This window comes from Numida meleagris, chromosome 3, assembly GCF_002078875.1.
Source record: "Numida meleagris isolate 19003 breed g44 Domestic line chromosome 3, NumMel1.0, whole genome shotgun sequence".
NCBI lineage: Eukaryota > Metazoa > Chordata > Aves > Galliformes > Numididae > Numida > Numida meleagris.
In genome coordinates this window covers 16,189,824-16,210,325 of record NC_034411.1, presented here as the reverse complement: position 1 = coordinate 16,210,325, position 20,502 = coordinate 16,189,824, and the positions used below count along the sequence as shown (strand labels likewise).

Below are 20,502 nucleotides of genomic sequence, written 5' to 3'. Positions count from 1 at the left end.
CATGCAGGCTTACTATAATGCTTCTGCAGCTTTTGATGAAAATTGGACTGTGGCGTGGGACTTCTCCTAATCATTGTTTTGAGGCACTGCTGTGGAAGTAGTTCTTGGAAGCGGAATGCGATCCTTCTGCCCAGGACTCCGAAGCCTCCTAGAAAGCCTTCCAGAGTATTCCACTGCTACCTGAGACAGCAACTAGCCAAAGTAACAGGGTAAGCAGTCAGAAAGTAATATCAAGAGCCAAATAGCTTGTGATATCTGCCTGGGAGCCAGTAACAGGTTAGCATACGCTGTTTATGTTGCTGGGCTGAGCTGAGCAGTAGCACTTGTTTCACAGTTACCGTAATTAACACTGTAATATCTGTCTTGAGAGTTGTTAGCTGGTTCAAAATCTCTTGAAAGGAAGGGTATTCTGTGCCTCCTGAGAATGAATTTATGAAACTGGCTCTTCTGGATGGGTCAAGTTTCCTTCACAGCTGTCAACACTGTAGTTCTCCACCCTCAAAGTGCTTGATTCATGGCTATGATAGTGTTTTCTGTAGGCAGTTTGGGAACTTTGAGATATATTAGGCTGTCTAGTCTGACCTTCTGCCCTCCCCAAAGGGAGAGAAAAAAAGCAACGAAAACTAAACAACCCAAAAAAGAATATCCCAAACCAGCCCACTCCCACCTCCTGACTTGATGCATTGTACTTCACTTTCTAGTTTCTGTTGGTGAGCTAAATATAATGGAAACTGAACAGGACCAGACATGAAACTTCCATCTTCTATGTTATTTAAGCTGCAGGGGTACGGAAAACTATTAACAAGACGTTGTGGACCTTTAATAGACATATCACGTGCAAGCTCTTGATAGCACTATCGACTTGTGATGGGGAGAATCTGTTTGTTTAGAAAAAAAAACTAATGATAAAAGATCACACTACTTGTTTGTCTGGAAAGTATTTTGACTTGAGGAGGCTTTGGGTGGCTGCTCACAGTGGTGGCAGAATGTTGCTAAGGCTCAAGCTTTGAGATCTGGTAAGGATCTGATTACTTCTGGGAAGGAAAAGGTGGTTAGTGTCTGACTCCTGTTCAGTGAAGAGAAATTGCAGACGTTGCTTGAGGTTATAGAATCATAGAATCCTTAGAGTTGGAAGGGACCTTTAAAGGCCATCTAGTCCAAATCCCCTGCAATGAACAGGGACGTGCACAGCTAGATCAGCTTGCCCAGGGCCTGATCCAGCCCTGCTTTGGAAGTCTTCAGGGATGGGGCATCCACCGCATCTCTGGGTGACTTGTGCTGGTGCCTTACTGCCCTGATAATAAAAAACACAACACAGTCTATTTTAGTTTACAAAACTGATGCTTTGCTGCAGTTGAAATGGAACAGATTTAAGAATACAAGGCTTTTTAGGAAACAGAGTTAAACGTTGTTTAGGGAATATGTAAAAGCAGAGGTATACTTTGCTAGAATTCAGAAGTCTTTTTTTTTTTGAGCTATTTAATGTTTTTATCAATAGAATTATTCCCTTCCTTTCTGTCAAAAAAGGCAAGGGCTATCTTTCTATGTTTTTTGACCTACAAATTATGCTTCCTATATGGGGCAAATTCTGTTTTGTAAACTCTTTCAAAAAAGAGAGCGTGTTTAATTTCTGAGAATAAAAAAGCTTTAGGAGGAAAACAGAGTTTTTCTTTTGAAATGGTGACGAGTATTGTGTCAATGTAGTTTGGTGTCCTATTGATAACTAATCTTAAAGTTACTCCTTCTGCTAGTCAGGCCTGTGAGTGCAACTGAATGTTTTGGCCTGCTTTGTCAGCCAGACTGGGTTAAGGTGGTGCTAGGAGCTGTTTTGCGCACTCACTTGGATAATGCTGGATAATTTGACTCTAGCTCCTTAGGATTTAAACACTCAAGATTATCATATAATCATTTGACTTGGAAGAGATCTTTAAAGGTCATCTAGTCCAACTCCTTTGCAATGAACAGAGATACCTACAGCTTGATCAGGTTGCTCGGAGCTCTGTCCAGCCTGACCTTGAATGTCTCCAGGGATGGGGAATCCACCACATCTCTGGACAACCTGTGCCAGTGCTTTGCTACCATTATTGCAATAAGAAAACAACCAACCAACCAAAAAACAATATTAAAAAAAAAAAAAAAAAACAACCATTTTCCCCATATATCCAGTCTAAAGTTCCCCTCTTTTATTCAGAAGCCACTTCCTTTTGTCCTACTACAACAGGCCCTGCTAAAGGGTCTATCTCCTTTTTTACATCCCCCTCCTTTAGTTACTGAAAGGCCGCTCTCAGGTCTCCCTGGAACCTTGTCGTCTTGAGGTTGTACAGCCCCAGCTCTCTCAGCCTGTCCTCTTAGGGAAAGTGTTCCATCCCTTGGATCATTTTTGTGGGCCTCCTCTGGGTGCACTCCAGCAGGTCCATGTCTTTCTGGTACTGAGGACTCTGCATCTGGACGCAGTACTCCAGGTGGGGTCTTGCAACTGCGGAGCAGAAGAGCAGGATCACCTCTCTCGACCTGCTGGCTGTACTTCTTTTGTTGTAGTTCAAGATATGATTGGCTTTCTGGGCTTTGAGGACACATTGCTGTCTTGTATCTTAGCTTGCCATCCACCAGCACCTTTTTGTCCTTTTTGGCAGGGCTGTGCTCAATCCTTTCCCCACTCAATAAAAGCTGGGGGATGGAGCGATTGCTGTGACTGACTCCATCCCTACACAGCCTAGCAGCATCCCTATGCTCCTCTCAGGGTACCTGTCTCTGCTCCCACTGCCTGTGCATTTTCTTCTTGCTCTCCGGGTTGACCAGCAGATCCCAGTTCAGCAATGCCCATTTCTTGCATTCCTTTCCTGACTTCCTACACTTGGTGATGGAGAGCTGGGCAGCCCACATTGTCGCCTTCTTGGAGGATAACTCCTTAATTCCTTTGAATTATTTTCCTTGGATTTTCCCATTTCCTTCTCTTGTTGCCTTAGTGGTCCCCGATTCATCATCGTAAGATTTCAAATATGCTGCATTGTCAAGCACCCTGTCCCTCTAACCTAGCTGTGCTATCCCATGCCTAATCATAGGCAGACTCACTATCACTTCCCTCGCCCTTTGAACCTAGTTTGAAGCCCTGCCAGCTTTTCCCCAAGGACTCTCTTCCCCTCTTGAGAAAGGTGATATCCATCTGGTGCCTGCAAGCCCAGTGCCATGTAGGCCACTCCATTGTCAAAAAAAACCCCACTATTTTGGTGGTGGCACCAGACACAAAGCCAGGTATTTATAGATAGGATCTTTCTTCCTGTTCAAACCAAGTACTGCACTAGCTTTATATTATATTCAAAGCAATACGTATGTATTTTTTTAAAGATTTACTGCCACTGACCTTTGAAGCAGCACAAATGTGATGCTTGAAAATGGGGTTGTCCACTCTATTTTACAATAAAGTGAAATGCTGTCAGAACTGGCTAAAGAGGCAACCTTTGGAAAAACTCCGGGGTCACTGTGTTGTCAGGCTTTCAAGCTCATGATAATGATTCAAATGTCTCATTACATCAAGAAAACAGTGTGTTGGAGCACTGTTCAAAGTCTTTTGCTGAGGATGGTTGGGATCTAGGATGCATAATCTGGCAGGAACGACTTGGCTGATCCTGTGGATGTTGGCAGGATCTCTGCCATGTATGAATCCAACTGCATGGGTTCCGTGGTGCCTTGTGACACTGAACTGGTCTGCTTCCATAGGGAGTGCTGAGCTGCTTCCACTTTTTGATAAAAGCAATGCTTGGGAATGTAGGCATGACAAGCAGTCCAACATAGTGAAAAGCTGATGCACTGGTGTTCCCATGTAAGTAACTGATAGGAAGATGCCTCAATCAGGTTTGTGCACATGGAGTTCTATAATTAAATCTGACCTGAGCTGTAGTTCTTTCAGCTGCTGAAAGAATAGACTCTGAAAGGTTATTGATTCTTAGTGTGAATAAAATGAGCTCCCAATATTCTTAACTTTTTCTTTTTGTAACAACTTGTACTTACTGTTATTGAATCATGCTTAATGTGTCAGAAAAAAGAATATGGAAACTGCTTTGGTGTTTCCTGCTTTGTTTTAGTTCCCAAAATGTTATGCCTTACATATGTGCATGAGGTTTTTCCCTCTTTCAAGCAATGAACAGGCATTCTGTTGTATTTAAGAACTCAAGCAAGTGTTGGAATTAGAAAGCGATTTCATCGTCTGCTATTGTAATCCTGGTCTTGTTTGTACATGTTGGTAACCAAAACTGACTGAAAACATTTATTTTGACAATAGCTGAAGGTGATTACCTAAACTTTTTTTAACCTCTTTGGAGCTTGTGTTAAACTGATATTTCCTAGGTAGGAGAAGAAACCTGCAGTTTTTAATGGAAGTTGCATTTAAGAAGGCTTGAAAATAGGTCTTGGTGCTGAAAAAGTTTCCTTCGGTAATTTCTTAAAACTTGTGGAATGCTGAAATCTGAAATGCAGACTATGTGCAAAGCTCATGAAAATGTACAGACAGCAGCTGTTGATCTCATCTGCACGTGTGCATTCCCAACAACATCGCTCTTGCTGCTGGAATGAAAGCCTAGCGTGGGTTTTTGTAGAAATGTCTCTGACTTACTAATGTAATGTAACCTGTCAATTTGCAGGTAAGCTTTATGAGGAGGAAGAAGAGGAGGATGCCCTACTTGACTCCGATGTCATGCCAGATTCAGATGACGAGGTGGATTTGGATAAGCCGCGCCCCATACAGATTGTTCTCGCTCATGAAGATGACCATAACTTTGAATTAGATGAAGAAGCATTGGAAAAAATCTTGCTTCAGGAACACATCAAAGATCTTAACATAGTAGTTGTGTCTGTAGCAGGAGCTTTCCGCAAAGGAAAATCTTTTCTGCTGGACTTCATGCTTAGATACATGTATAACAGGGTGAGTAATTTTGACTTTTTCCTGCAGCAAAAAAAAGAAAAGTAGTTTAGTCTTTCAGTTGTTTACTTTTGTATTTGTTGAGTACAAATATAACAGGTAAAACTTCTTAAAGAGAAAGAGAGGAAGCCACCTACTGTGTGCTACTACTCTGTGAAGAAGTGTATTTAAGGTGACAGTTGTTCAGTATATAATTGCTACAGTTATCAGTTAAATTATTGGGGTCCTGATATAAGTGGACTTGAGAAGATCTTGAGTAAGGTGAGCATAGTGGCCTTCTAGTTGAGGTTTGCAGAAGGTCTTATCCAGGTGGTGGCTTGGGAGGATATTGCTTTGTCTTTGTCTCCTACAATCATGTTGTAACACTGTCTTATCCATTGCTGCAAAAGAACCTTACCAGGTAGCTACTGGATGGCTAAATCTGCTTACTGAGGTATGGCCAATGGTAGAAAGTCTCCTGTCTGTTTCTTGCTTGGAAAGTGTCCCTGAACACAGTCCAGGAACTTTTTTTAGATACTTTTCAGTCACTGGTTAATTAATGCCTGATCTGAAGTTTAATTCCTCCCTAATTTTTAGCTTTTGGCTTGTCTACTATATTTTGAAATTTTTGGCTGGTAGAGAGAAGGTGGCATAGGGCCTCCTGTGAATGTATTCGTCTGCCTGTTTTGGATTGTGATGTGTTTCTTTGTACAGTGAATATTAACAGTTCAGTACTTTGCTGCTTTTTGAAAGTCTTAAGGAATAGAACAAGAACAAATTCCTTTTTGGTCACTTTGTGGAGTTGGAATTCGTGGTAGTGGAAACTAACCATGATTGCAACTATTTTGCCTTTGTGCTAGCTGGCTTGAGGAGAAATCAAGCTGAACCCTGCTGTTTCAGGAAATATGGGAATATTGTAAAGAAGCTGCTGGTAGCTGGCAGTTGAAGATTTCCTTTCCTTCACTCCAAGTAATGCCTGCTATTGAATTCTTCTCACTGATTTGCCAAGAGCCCTGTAAGACGCTTACTAGGGGTGTAGTAGGAGGAATACAAAGTAGTAAGTTGGCACTTGCAACTTCTTGAGACTCTTTTAGCCTATGGAGAAATAAACATTTCATTGATATGGCTGTTCAGTGGGTGACTCTTTGTGTGTATAAACCTTCTGTAGTGTCCTGTTTATAATAATCCAAAAAAAAACAACCACCGACAAAAGAACCAAAACGAACCAACAGAGCTCCCAAGAAATACAGCCATTTGAGCTAGATGGGCACTAAGTAGAGGCAGCTCTAGTTCTCCCAAAAGAGAGGACAGTGAAAAAGCTGAGGTTCTCAATGCCTTCTTTACGTCGAAACCTTGTTTCTCTTTAACTGCAGGTGAAGACAAGCTCAGCCATCTGATGTAACAGCTATCTCTTCCCTAAAAAGAGGAGGTCTTGCTCTCCATGTGATGCTTCTGGCCAGGCATTCATGTTCTCAAGCTGTAATGCTTGCAGGCCCTTAGCTGAGCTGATTGTACTCATGGGTGCATCAGAAGATGCTGCACTTTGCTAAACTGTTTCCTGCCAGCTCAGTGATGTAAACTGGCATTGGGAAAGAGTATGACAAGCATTAGAATGGCTTCAAACTTTAGTGATAGAAGTTGGGGATGAGAGAAGATGAGTGCAGTACCTCTACTTCTGAGCCTGCTGAATTTTAAGTCAAATGGTGTCGTCTATGCTTATACAAATTTTGGTACAGGAAGGGAGGTCTTGGTTGAGCTTTCTAATACTCTTAATTCTGATCTCTCTAGCTTTATTAAAGTCTGTATTTACTGTGAACTGAATGTTGGCCCTTTCACAAAATACCAGTGCATCCATGCTCAATTCATACACTAATCAAGCAATTCTGGGCTATTCTGTCCCACTGATATTAAAGTACATGAAATCCTTGCAAAGATAACTTTAACATCCTATTTTCTTGTCTAAGACCAAGAGCTAGGGGTCACGTGAGCAGTTCCCATTCTGAAAATCTAACTTGTGCCACTGAAGTCAAAAGCAGGAATTTGAAATGTCTGAAACTGGTCACTAACTTCAGGGAGATGAGCATCTCATTTCAGGCACTGATACTTAATGTTGTTATTGCTTAACTGAAATGGAGCAGGGTCTGCCACCGAATAACAGCAGTATGAGTTCAATAAGGCTGCTGCAGGGATCCTGTGATCTCTGCATAATGAGCCTTATAAAGAGCTGGGTGCAGTAACTCTAGTACATTTAGATTTGAAAGCTTTTTTTTATTTATTTACAGGGGTGTGACCTTCTTAGCTTATATTAATCTGCAAGATGCACTGTATATTGATGGCACTAGGCAAATAAAGCTGTACTGGACCTTTCCTTGTATGAAATATATTTAGAGAAGTTAATACAATATTTTAGTGCAGCTTACACTTGATTTCCTGTAGGAACAAAGCCTTCCAAAAGCCAGCTTAATGGATGAAGATTGTTAAAACAGAGTTCCCTGGAAAGGAAGAGCAAGCTGGGGTGGAGTGGGGAGGAAGGGGTAGGAGGAGTTACAAGCTTCACAAATATGCAGAAATGCTTCAAAATAGTGCAAAGCTCAGAGTCAAACCCAGGCTTTATCTGTATCACCTACAAGGTGAAGCAGCTTGAGCTGAACTGCTTATTAAGACACCAAAGTCTCCTTTAGCATGAATCACATGGAGTAAAATGTGATTATATGCAGTTCTCATTGAGATACTTGTCAGAAGCTTTAGGTAGTTTTGGTCTGAGTTTCTGCTCATAGGACTAGACATTTCTGGACCAAACTGGGGAAAGGTATTCTTCCTCTTAAGTAATGGGTCATATTGTTGAATAACATAATGCTTCTTTTGAAAAAGTGTAAAGTTAGTCTGCCACGGTATATCTGTGAAATCTGACTCAGCATTGCAGAGCTGTGTCTTGGAGTGTACTGAGTCCCAAAGCAGGCTTGGAGCTTTGATTTCTGCTGTGGTCAGTGGCTGTGTGATTGTGGGATTCAAACAAACAAAAAAAACTCCACACAAAACAAAACTTCCAGGGAATGCTTTCAGGTTGTGCTTATTCTCATTGGTTGAAGGTTTGCATGTGTTAAAAACAAACAGAGAGACAAAAAAAACTACCTGTAAAGTTGCTTGCTTCACTTAGGTGAATGCATCTTCTGTATTTTTTTTAATCTGCTCATTTAATTTGCTTTTTACGTATCTGATCCAAGTAGCAAAGATGAATGGTGTGCGCTTAGCTCAGGAGAATGCTGATGCAGAATTGCTTAATTGACTTTTCCTTTTAGCGTGTGGGCTTGATCTGCAGAGAGTAAGGGTAGTACGTATGGAGCATATAAGCAGTTATCTTTTTTTCTCTCTTCCTTTGGAAGTAAGCAATTTTACTTATTCATAGCAAATATTTCTTTACGTGCAGCTTCTGAGTGCCACACGGTGCTCTCTGAGGTGTGAAGAGGTCTGATATGAGCTCTTCTGGAAAGGTTCAGTGTAGAGTTAGCAAGTTAGGCCATAGCTTAGTGTATGGAGAAAATGCCCCTTTGACCTCCTTTATGAGCACACTTATTTTGCTGATGATCTTCTCTGGGTGGTCAGAGGCAAATTCATTGTAAATCTGTTTCTGTGTTATAAAGGCTTTTCCCTAAGCTTCCTTTTCACTTAAACGTTTACCACTTTTCTTTTCCAGAGTTTCAGTGTGTGTAACCTATCGCAGTTAAAGTTCCTCAGAGTGCCTGTTCATGTTGCTTACTTCTCCAGTACATAAACTGCTTCTGTGGGCTAAATCTGCTCATATATGCCTGGAATCTTCTGTGTGAGCCAGTGCTCCATGCATTGCCAGTCCTTGAGGACTGAAGACCTTGCTACCGTACCAGCAGCCAGACCTGTTAGCTTCAGACTGTGCTTGACTCTCTGACAGCCTTTCCCAAAGCGGGAGACTTGGCCTGTGAACTTGTAATGTTCATGTGTTGATTGGTACACATCAGACTCTCAATTTTACCTTCTGAAGTGAATCCTAATCACTTAAGAAAAGTACTTTCTGTGACTGGTGTATAGACTAGAGATCTTCTAATCCCTGTGTATTCTTTTTTGGCTTCTGCAAGCAGCAGTGGGATTCTTGTGTTTGACTCTGTTAGTGCAGAGGTTTAGATGCTTGTTTAATTTCACCAGTTGACTAGTTTGTGAGGGAGAAGGGAGTGGATCAAGTTAAAATTAGTTCTCTGTTCCTTGCAGAGGTTTCGCTGTTTCTGTAGTTACAGTATATGGTGTTTACAACTGTGTTTTGGAGAGAAGAGTGTCAGTCATGCAAAGTAGAACTGATGGATGAAACTGAGCTGTTCTCACTGCTAGCTCTGAGCGCTTGAGACTTAAAAGTTGTGTGTGTGCACTCTTTGGATGAAGAACTGGGCAACTGCTGAAATAGAATAGACCACAAAGCAAATTTTCTTTATCGTCCACCACGTACAGTGGAGTAGCATTGTGGTTTTTATACTTAGTGTAATGTTGCCAGTCAGCTTTGACAAAAATGAAAGAGTGATGTGGAATTCTGCTAAAACATACTTAGTGTAAGAAAAAGTCTCCTCCTTAGTATTAAATAAGTTTTTCTTGTTTTATAGACTTCTCCTTGCTGGATAGGTGGAAACACTGAGCCTTTGACTGGGTTTACATGGAGAGGTGGATGTGAGCGGGAAACCACTGGCATCCAGATCTGGAGTGAAGTGTTTGTAATTGATAAACCCAATGGAACAAAGGTAAGTGCTTGATTTAAACAGATGTATTAGGTGATTTTTGCCTCTGGGTGAAGAGTTCTAGTGCCATGGGTTTCATGGAGGCAAGTCAAACATCCGTTGGTTCCTTTTTATTCCCTAGCTGCGTAACACATTTGGAAACCTTATATCAGTGCAGGTATGCATTTTCCTTCTGGTATTCAGTCTTCAACAATAGTTGCGTTCTGAAATTACTTGGCAAAGTCTGTTTTGTCCAGGCCAATGGGTGGGTTATCCTGTGAATGTTTTAAAACTATGTTGGTTATAAATACTGTGTATAGACAAGCACTGTGATAAGAACAGCTCTAACAAATACTGTTTTTTGAGTTGTGTTCTGGCTTGTTTCTGCATTCTGTTGAAATTTAGCTCATGGCTGTAAACACTAGAAATGCAGCTTCAGTGACCAGAAGCTGGTCGTTCTGCATAGTTCAGCAAGTGGCTCATAAAAACAAAAAACATATCTAAATGTGGTAAATACTTTATATACTAACTATACTTATCAAAGCTGGTGCACCTTTGAGAACTCCAAATTGCTCTAACTACAAAGTTTGATTTCAGATGTTTGTTTTTATGCTGAAACAGTCTTAATGTTGTCAGTAAATGTTTACCAGCACTATATTCTTAGCTGTTCTTTTGAACTGTACGCTCTTACTTAACTTCCGTAGTCTTCGTATCGCTGAGGTGCAAAGGGAACATCTGATGGTTAATTAATATGGGACACTAATCTTAAACAGCCAGTAACTTAGAGGGCTGCAGAAGGTTTTATCAGATTTTAGAGCTAACCAAACAGTTCTCTGGCTGAAAAGCAGTTGAGTTGTGAGGATCTGTTTGTGCTCTGGGGGAAAAAAAAATCACTTATTTGTTCTCTTATTTATTCTTGCTCATTAGTTGTCTGTAACTGAAAGAAAAGGGAGTTGTAGTTGATTCCAAAGATGGGTATTGGATGGATTAATTCTTATTGATAAGACCACTTCATTTCCATGTCACTTCAGCAGATGGTCAGTGCCATTTGTCTAGCTTTCTTTTGAAAATTATTAGTTTAAGACATCTATCTATTTCACTTTTAAAGGAACCATCTCAGCTGACAATCCAGTATAGCTTATTAAAGCTGAGACTGATATTTTTACAGTGATTTAAGAGCTACCTTTTACTCTAACTGGGCTGAGGGATGTTATTTCTGTGGGAGAGGATGAATAGTGTAGTAAGACCAAGGACATAAGGCTGATGCATCTCTGTAGTTGCTGCTTGCTAATCTGTAGGTATGTATAAATGTACAGGAAACTAGTTGAGGATTAATAAGTAGGTGTGGAAGCAGAAACAATACTGTACTTTAATCAGAATTTACCCTAAAGACCTGGAATTTGAAACTGTAACAATTTGGCTAACTGTTGCTGCTCTTCAAAAATCTCTAGGTTGCTGTACTACTCATGGATACCCAAGGTGCCTTTGATAGCCAATCCACTATCAAAGACTGTGCAACGGTTTTTGCCCTGAGCACCATGACAAGTTCTGTCCAGGTGAGAATACCTGTGCTGACAAATAATGGCAGCTATAAGAACCCTCTTGCCCGAGTCTGCAGAGTTTCTCTTTAGCTATGATTAGGAAGTTCACCTGCATATTTTCCTCCAGTTATTATGTATGCTTTCATACTTAATGTTCCATTTCCAGTATTGTGGAGATGACCTTGATTCCAGAAAGGTATCCAAGATCAGGCTGGGCTAAGTTGCTGAGTGAACTGGTAAATCTCAAACAAAAATGTCAAAGTAGCGACCACTTTTCTACTGATACAGTAGATGTCCTTTAAGACTTCGGATAATACAGCTCAGGGTGAAAATACACTGCAATCTCTTAAAGGTACAGCTACTGATGTTAAAAAACATCAAAGTAACAGGAGTATGTAGTACACAGCATCTGACCTGTTTCCCCTCCACCCCTGTGTTATGTTGTTAGGATAAGTTGTGGATCATTTATATGTCTTTGAGTTAAGTGCTCTTCAGTATTGATGTTATTGGAGCGGTCATGAGCTCCCTAAAAGAAGTCGGGTTTCTTTGGAAAGATTTGAAAGCAAAAAGAACTGTTGAACTAACTGCCCAGCTGTTTCTAAAATAGAGGTGATGCTGTTGGAGCACTTGAACTTGAGAATGGCAGATGGATGTGCCCTTCTCAGTCTTCCCCTCTCACAACTGGGCTGTGATTTGAAGCATTCCAGCATTCTTCCTAGATTTCTTTATGACTTGCTTCCTTGGAAAAAGGATGTTCTTAGAAGGATTAAGGTAGTCAGCAGTGATTTGTTTTTATTTTTTTTTTGTCCTTACCTTTTGATAAAGGTAGTGACTTTTCTTGAGATGCTTTCTTTGACATGATTCTAGATAGTGGCTTTCAGGTAGTTAGACTTTTCTGGAAATGGTGAAAACACTCAAGATGTCTAGAAGAGCCTACGTGAAAGATAATGTTTTCAAGTTATGTTTTAATTTCTTTACTGTTCCTTCCAGGTATACAACTTGTCCCAGAATATTCAGGAAGATGACCTTCAACATTTGCAGGTAAGAATATACAGAACTTATATCGAGCTGCTTCTGAGCCAACAATCTTGAAATTGTTCTTGAATTTACTACTAATTTAACTGTGATTTGGTATCTGCGTTCTACTTCATACAGACACTGAATCTGACCTGATGCTAAAACTAGCACTGCCTAAAAAAATGTTATTTGCATCAACTCCGTGATACTTCCTCTGTGACAGTATGGAAGTAATGTGGCATAAACTTCTTGTTTGGTAAAGTCTGGTCTCTGTATAGGAACTGCCAAAATTCCTGAAAGGATTAGAATGGGAAGCAATTCCTGAAAGTGCTTAGTGAGAAACTTCCAGTGTTTCTTTTTCCCTAAAATTGGAAAATAGACAGTGTTTCATAACTGGTTTCCACTGAAATTTGGGAATGTGGATCAGGGAAGAAAGAGCATCTGCTGCCCAGAAACCTTCTCTAGTTTTTCAGCTGAGAAACTTCTAGAGAGTCCTATTCTGTCTAGGAACAAAATCATAAAAGGGTTGTCCACTCTCTACTGTGAGATTTTCATTTTCTAATGGAATGTTGTAGTCAAATGTCACTGAATTCTGGTTTCATGTGAATGGTACAAGAGCCTTATCTCCTCAACTTACGACCAGTAGCTTCAAAGGCTTGTTTTGTATTAACTAATGTCTGCCTGTGCTCGGGTCATGACCTTGTCACAGCTTGACTATTTTATATCTCATCTGATTGAAAGGACTTCTGTCTTGTTTAGCGCAGCAGAAGACTGGCTGCCAATGCTGGAAGTAGAAGTGAACTAACTAAGCATAGTCCTCTAATTCTGTTCTCAGTTAGGAGTGGTATCTGTGTGCCAAAGGGAAGGAAAAAAAAAAAACAGCAAAAAAAAAACAAAAAACCCGAGAGCCCACAAAACAAACCCCATAGAAAAACACATCTCCAAACAAACAAAAAAAAGCATTAGTAAATTACGTAAAAGTCAGGCTTTCCTGATAACTCTGGTCCTTTGACAACCTCACTGTAGTCAGAATAGGTAAATCGCTTTGTTACAGTGGATGATGAGATTTGAGGGAAGTGCAATAAAAAAAAGAAGTAAATACATGTGTATTCCCTACCCACTAAAGATGGGGACAAGGAATCTTGGGCTGAGAGAAGGAAATGTGCTAGCCTGAAATACTCTTACTCTCTGACTGTCTTTTTCATGTAGCGGGGAGATGAGTGCAGTGGGCAGGTAAGATCACAGCAACAAGCCATTCTCGTGTGGATGCTTGGCCTCTTCAGAGCTTTACGCTCAGGATGACAGGGACTTGGAAGTTCACTTGTATTAAATTAATCTTGTAAGTTCTCATATGTAATTGTGGCAGACAAAGGGAAAATTGTCCACTTAGGATTTTTTTTTTCCTGAGGAGTCAGAGAGGTTAGCTTTAATACAGAGGAACAGTTGCCTGATTATAGAGGGTACTGGCATTGCTTCCTTCATCTTACTCTCACAGAAAAAAGGGCTAGTAAAAAGCCGCATCTGAGAGTTAAACTCTGCTGAAACGGCCAGCGTGTGATTTGTGTTCTCATGAGTTTGCTGGCCCACTTAATGTGGAGAGGAAGAATGCTGCTTTTAGCATTAAAGATGGTGAAAGTGACCAGAGGAAGACGGTTAAGTTAGCACTTTATTTTATGCTGAAGAGAAAGAACAAATATGAGTCAAGGTCACAAGCTGAAGCAGAGATCTGGGAAGCTGCAGAGCTTGACATGTATTTGAATGTCTGCTACTTTAGGTCTAGCCAAGTTCCTTGAAATTCTGAGGAATAAATCTTTTGCGTAAGTAAGGGACAAGTGTTAGGCAGGCTTACCTTCTTAGCCAAGCTGACAAGTGTTGGAAACTGGCTGGAGACCTGGTCAGCTTTCCTCTGAGAGCAGCCTGCAGGCTAGCCACTTTGAGCTGCAGTGCGGGCGGCAGTTCTGGAGTGGAACCGTGAAACCAGTGGAAGTACTGTCCTTCCTGAGTTTTACAGAAGGTTGATGTGCTTGTTCTCGAGCTGCATGGGCCATTTTAAATCCATAACAGGATTTAAGATTGAATGCTTTATTTACTATTGATATGATGTGACATAATGCGTTGTTACAGTAGAAAACTGTTTTATGTGTGGTGCTCTTACACTCTTTCTATCAGTTGTTTACAGAATATGGAAGACTAGCTATGGAAGAAATTTACCAAAAGCCATTTCAAGTAAGTGTACATATTAAATGTGTTGTAAGCAATTGAATGTGTAGAAAATGAGCTCAGGATAATTTATGAAGAGAAATTAGTTGGTCTGAAGCTAGTCTACTCTTTACAAGATGAGTTTTCCTTCTCTATCACCGCATTTCTTGTCAAAAACACTAGAAACATGCTGAAGAGGATCATCTTTTGGGCAAGGGTAGCTTTGTGTCTGAGGTTCAAGAATAAAAGGTATGAAAGTCAAGTCTTGTGCTGACATTAAGGAGAAAAATTTCATTTTTTCTTCCTACTCATTACTTCTTTGAGTTGTGGTTGGTCTTCGGTGTGTGTTTATGAGTATAGGTCATATGGCCTTGAAATACTGTTGAGGGCCATATTATATTTCATTGGAGCATCAATGACTTCAGTGTTTGAGTTCTCAAGATTGCTAGCTTCCTCTGACTGTTTGCTACGCTATGGAAAGGTTTGAGGTGTCTTCCATTTAGTGGAGACAAAGTCTGAGATTCCTTTCAACCTGAATTATCAAATTGTCCTTCTTAACATGTAAAGGTATTAGTGGTGAGTTTTTCCGACTTGTCTCTAGAATATTCAGTCTACAAGTGTGAGTCCATTGTGTTCTTGTGATTGGTGCAGGTAAGATGGAGCCTTTAAAAGCGCCTCATCTAATATAAGACTAACATCAAGGTTTGTTCTCTTAGCTTCAGCTAATAGAATGGACTGTGTAATCCTTCAAGGGTAGCAAGAAGTAAACCCATAGAAAAGAGAAGCTGTCTTTTTTGAGATGCTGAAGTACTTCTTTTCAGATAATAAATTAGTTGCAGTTGCATGTGTGTTGGTGTGTGGTTTCTCTTAAACAAGCAGCTACTTGCACCACAAAGCTACAAGGATAATTAATTTACAGTAGCCAAGTTTAGACCTTTTTAATTTTAAAATAATCGCGTGTCATAGTTCTTGACCTTAGGAATGATACAAACTATTAACCACTGTTCTTCCTGTTACAGACGCTAATGTTCTTAATTAGAGATTGGAGTTACCCTTATGAACATGCATATGGCTTGGAAGGAGGAAAAAAGTTCCTAGAGAAAAGATTGCAGGTAAATTTTTTCTAATAGTCCTAGTATCGTGATCTGGCGTGACACCTCACTGTTGCTATAGTGGTGCACAGTGAACTAGCTCTTTGTGCGTTTCCACTTGTGTAGAGTTCTGGGATTTAGAACTCTACATTTTTAGGTTCAAGAATGAAAGCTTAAACTCAATCGTGCGCTCTTATTGCTTTTTAACTAGTATTTAATCTTTCTTGCAGTACTGCAAAACTGTTAGCGGTTCTTAATGCTTTTTTTTTTCTTCAGGTAAAGCAAAACCAACATGAAGAGCTACAGAATGTAAGGAAGCATATTCACTCCTGTTTCAGTAACCTTGGCTGTTTCCTGTTGCCCCACCCTGGTCTTAAAGTTGCAACAAATCCAAATTTTGATGGGAGATTAAATGGTAGGAAAATCTCTCTTGTGTGTTTCTTTATTCAGATCACTGAATTAATTTTGTTGTGGAAGTTAAACACTGAAATAGTTGGCCATTGAAATGATAGAATCTAAAAATGTGTGTTGTGTTCTTATCAACAACTTAAAGGGAACGGATATCTTTCTTTGTGTCTAGATGACTGTAATCTTGATAATTTGAGACATACCCAAAAGTCATTAAATAGGATTCTAAAGAAAAATGAAGATTGCAGACATGAGCATTTGTAAAATTAAAGACTTAGCTTTTCTTGATATTGGAAAGCTTTTCTCTAAGAGCTTGCTAAATGAAAAGGTCTAAACCAGAATGGCTGTAAAATAACTGTAGGCTTCGTCCACTGCACAACGAGAGGCAGCTAGGATTCCTTCAATTATTTCTCTTCTCCCAGTAGAGAGAGTGTATCAGAATGGCAAAGGCTAAAAATATGATGGTGCAATAGTGGGATGCTGACTAGTTCTGTGCTGAAGGCACAAACTACCTATAGGTTGTATAAGATACTGGTGTAATTGGGAAAATGTACTTTAAATACTGCAAGGACTACAGGACCCAGTTTTCTGTTTGAATTCAAGCTTTCAAGAGTAAATAGAATTTAATGAAGCTACAGTATGTATTTAAGGCTCTAAAGATTTAAAAAATGAAGTTGTGTTGCTATTTTGAAGGGTTATGGGTTATCGGTGTTCCTTTAGGAAACATAGGATTGAAAAGAAAACTAACGACTGTTTTCTGAAACTGAATTTTACCAGATATAGATGAGGATTTTAAGAAAGAGCTGCGGAATTTGGTACCATTATTGCTTGCCCCTGAAAACTTGGTAGAAAAAGAGATTAGTGGATCCAAGGTGACCTGTAGAGATCTTGTAGAATACTTCAAGGTAAGCAAACTCATGCTAATTATTTTTGTTAATGGCTTAAAAGAAAATATTCTAATTTTAGGATATCTTGTTCCCAGAGAAGATAAAGGTATCTAGGCTGACATTCACTGATCATCTCAGCTTTATTTTCATTTCATTACTCTGACTTTCCAGAACTGGCACACAGCTTCTTAACAAAATAGCTCTTGGCAGTCTGCTATTAGCAATTTTTTTTTGTAAATAAGCTAAAATACTCTGTTAATAAGCTAAAAGCTCTGTTAGATTTTTTTTTTGTTTTTTTACTATTTTGAGAATCTAGTTTGTCTGGGTATATGTCGTGTGTTTTTTTTTTTTGAAATTCTCACTTACAGGTAGAAATCCAGCTCTTAGGCTTCTAGGTATGCAGTAAAAAAATCTCATTTTTTTCCTGCCTCTCCAGATTTTTAATGTGCAAGGAAGATGCTTTCTTATACTTGCATGAGTGACACCATTGTATGCTATAAGTTGCGTAGATACTTGCAGCTATTAAACTCTTGAGCTGTTCTGGTATCATGATGACATCAGTAGTAACATAGTAGCATAATTCCCACATCACCAGGAATTGGTTTGGTGTACAGCTGCTCTTGAATTGTAAGGAGTTAGCTGGCTTTATGTGAGAAAGTACCATCGCTAATTACATTAATTTTATATGACTACTTCTGAGCATGCATGTTGAGGGGCAAGTCAGCTGGTGTTATGGAAGTACTTACATGGGGTAGAATCTGAGACAAGAACTCTAACACTTCAGAAGTTGCTTTATGTTATGAGTGGAAGGCATGATGTGGGATGCAGTACTCATGGCTGCTCTGACAAGCATAAAATCAACTCTGGAGCTGATGTGCTCAGTCTCTTGGTGTTTACATGGTTGTATATCACTTGCTCTATTTTCTTCTTTAGTAAGACATGATCCCATATAGTGCAGGGAGTACATATTCAACAGCAGTTTGAAAAGGAGTGCATCCTAAAACTGAATGTGAAACCTTGGCTATTGAAAAGCAGTCTAATTCATGTTGCAGTAGCCAATCTGGGACCAGTTGTGCAGGATGCTGTGGATACACTCTGCATAACTGAAGAAAACTGCTCCCTTGTGACTGGATCTAAAGCTGAAATCGTGAACTCTGAGTTGGAAACTTGAGGGTTTTTAGTTGGAGGAAATAGCTACCAAAGTAATACTACCAAAGGAGGGTGTCCTGCCAGCCGAGTCCTGTATAAGTCTATATGTTCATGTGCATCTTCCTATGACCTAGAGCAGAAAGTATATTGGGATGAGGACCACCTTGTTCTCTCCTCCTTTAGCTAAAAAAGTCTTCAGGGCAGAGGCTTGTAGATGAGCCAGGAAAGATGAATAGTAGAAGTTTGAAGAAACTGCCTGGCCTCCGTGGGGCTGTTCATGGCTTTGTTAGTCTAATCTGTTCCAAGAGCTGTGCTCTAAGAGATGGACGATCCTGTGGACTTGAGAAGATGCTGTGAAGGACATGTTCTCTTCTAACTTTCAGAAGCCCTTGTGAAAGAAAGCATGTGAGGAATTGGCAGGGCAGGAAACAGAGGAATAGCCTGCCTGCTTGTCTTTCAGTGGTATTTTGGCAGCTCAGCTCTTTATGCATTAGGTAATGCCTTGATCTGCTTTTTTATGCTCTTCCTTCCCACCCTTTTAAGGGAACTAGGCATGGGAAATGTGGATATTGCTTATTCCAACATCTGGACAGACTTCTTGCCAGAAAGCCTCTGTGAAGTTTTCGTCTTCACTCTCTTGTTTCAGAAGATCTCCTGGCTAGCAAAGACCTAATGCATTTGAGGGAGCAGAAACCTGTTGTCAAGTTTGTCATTTCTTGACATAGTGGCCATGTCTCCTTGCTCTACTATTCTGTCAGGCCACAGTCTCAAGTGCACAGACCTTATTTACTGAAGGAATGGATACTTCTATTCTGAAGTGGAGGAGAGAGTCTAAAAACAAGTACCAGCCAAATTTCATAGTTTATTGGTGTTTGCGTGTTAAGAAAGCCTGCCAGTGGCTATTGAAAAAGAACTATTTTGATAGAGATGAACAGATTATTTCTAATGCCAACAAAAGCACGTTACTTGAAGTGCTTTGTTAAAAGGAAATACTGCTTCAATTTGCTAAAACTGGAGATTGTAGGAACTTCAGGTTAGGCTTCCGGAAAGTAAGGGGGTTAAAGCACTAGGAATAAATGGGCAAGTGACAGACTTTAGGAATGGAGAAACTTGTCTAACTGAGTATTTAGCACTATGACAAGGTAATAATTCATGAGCTTTATATCATCCCTTTTCTTTCCCTCTCACTCCTATATGCTTAAGAAATAAACCTTTTCTTCTTGATTCTAGGCTTACATTAAGATCTACCAAGGAGAGGAGCTACCTCATCCAAAGTCTATGCTGCAGGTATCTTGTTTTCTTTCTAATAACCTGATATGTGTGTTTCATAAGTCCTGCAGTTGAAGGTCATGACCCTTGGGAATGTGAAGCTTCCACACACACATTTGTAGTTCTGGAGGGAACTGTGTGCTTTGAAAGCAATTGAAGCAGGGGGTATTATTTCTTTTTTTATCTGCTTCAATTTCAAGCATAGGTTTCCTTTAATAACTTGGTCTTCTATCAGTGCCTTTCATACAGTATTCAGAGGGCTTTTAGTAGTAGACAAAATGGAGAAAGCTTATAGTAGTGCAGCTGATACTACTGTCTCACAGTGTTGGGCTCCTAACAAACAAACGTACAGCAAAGATTGGATAACTACACTGAGGTTTCTTTTCTGGGTTGATCCAAAGAGGGTGTAATCAGCTATAAAGTGATTTGAATGTGTAGTGATTGTATAAAGCTATGTGATGAACCTTCAAATTGTTTGTGATGAAGAGTTTTCTTCAAAGTATGGAGTCTAGAGCCAGTAAAAAAAATATTACGCACATGAAGTGGTTAAAATTAAGCTTTTAGTATCACTTAATTAAGACATGAAGGACGGGTAAATACCCATAATAGCTGAGGAACCAGTTCTTGAGAATTCTGGGGAGAGTGGGTGATTGAGAAAACCTTTCACAATGAAACAAAGGTGGTTACCATGTCCTCTAACTGACATGCTATAAATGTGGCCGAGAGATAAAGATGACATCTTGCAGTATGAGCTAGAATAACTGTCCCTGATGTGACACAGTTTGAAAGTAGTATAAGTTCTTGCAGATTGACACCAAAACTGCACATACATAATGCAGAAATAATACCAGCTTGCAGCTTTCTTCACAGGCAGTGATGTATCAGGATTAATGTTTAATAGTTTAGAGATCCTTATTTTCTTTTTAACAGTCAAACATTCAGAAGAGAGTGCTCGCAGTGACAAGCCTGTGCAAGCACATGGGAGTTTGTCTACAGTTGTATTAGCTGAAAAAACCTTTCTCCTATTCAGTAATATACTTTAATGTATATCACCAATCTTTGCTTGTTTACGGGGGGTGCTGTCTTGGCAGTCTTTATATCTGGTGGTTACAGGGGTGTGTTGGACAGTGCGGATACGTGTGTATAACTAGCTGCTACTGCCGTAGTGATATGTGGTTCTCAATGTTTTCTAGGCAACAGCCGAGGCAAACAATCTTGCTGCTGTGGCAGGAGCAAAAGACTTGTACAGTAAAAGCATGGAGCAGGTATGGTAACAAAACTTTTTCTAACTGAATGTAAATACAGGCCTTCCAT

At 39.9% G+C, this 20,502-nt stretch overlaps 1 protein-coding gene across 6 annotated transcripts in view; it reads left to right on the top strand.

The window, feature by feature from the left end:
• ATL2 (atlastin GTPase 2) overlaps nt 1–20,502 on the top strand; it is a 41,174-nt gene that overhangs the window by 13,665 nt on the left and 7,007 nt on the right. For 4 of the 6 annotated variants that reach the window (XM_021391333.1, XM_021391332.1, XM_021391331.1 and 1 more), the window contains exons 2-11: nt 4,638–4,918; nt 9,517–9,651; nt 11,079–11,183; nt 12,159–12,209; nt 14,355–14,411; nt 15,404–15,496; nt 15,752–15,890; nt 16,661–16,788; nt 19,150–19,206; nt 20,382–20,453. In XM_021391333.1, coding sequence (XP_021247008.1) covers nt 4,638–4,918; nt 9,517–9,651; nt 11,079–11,183; nt 12,159–12,209; nt 14,355–14,411; nt 15,404–15,496; nt 15,752–15,890; nt 16,661–16,788; nt 19,150–19,206; nt 20,382–20,453 — 1,118 coding nt within the window. Of the gene's footprint in view, nt 1–11; nt 210–4,637; nt 4,919–9,516; nt 9,652–11,078; nt 11,184–12,158; nt 12,210–14,354; nt 14,412–15,403; nt 15,497–15,751; nt 15,891–16,660; nt 16,789–19,149; nt 19,207–20,381; nt 20,454–20,502 lie in introns of those variants that run through there. The other 2 variants (XM_021391334.1, XM_021391337.1) reach the window with 2 other exon arrangements.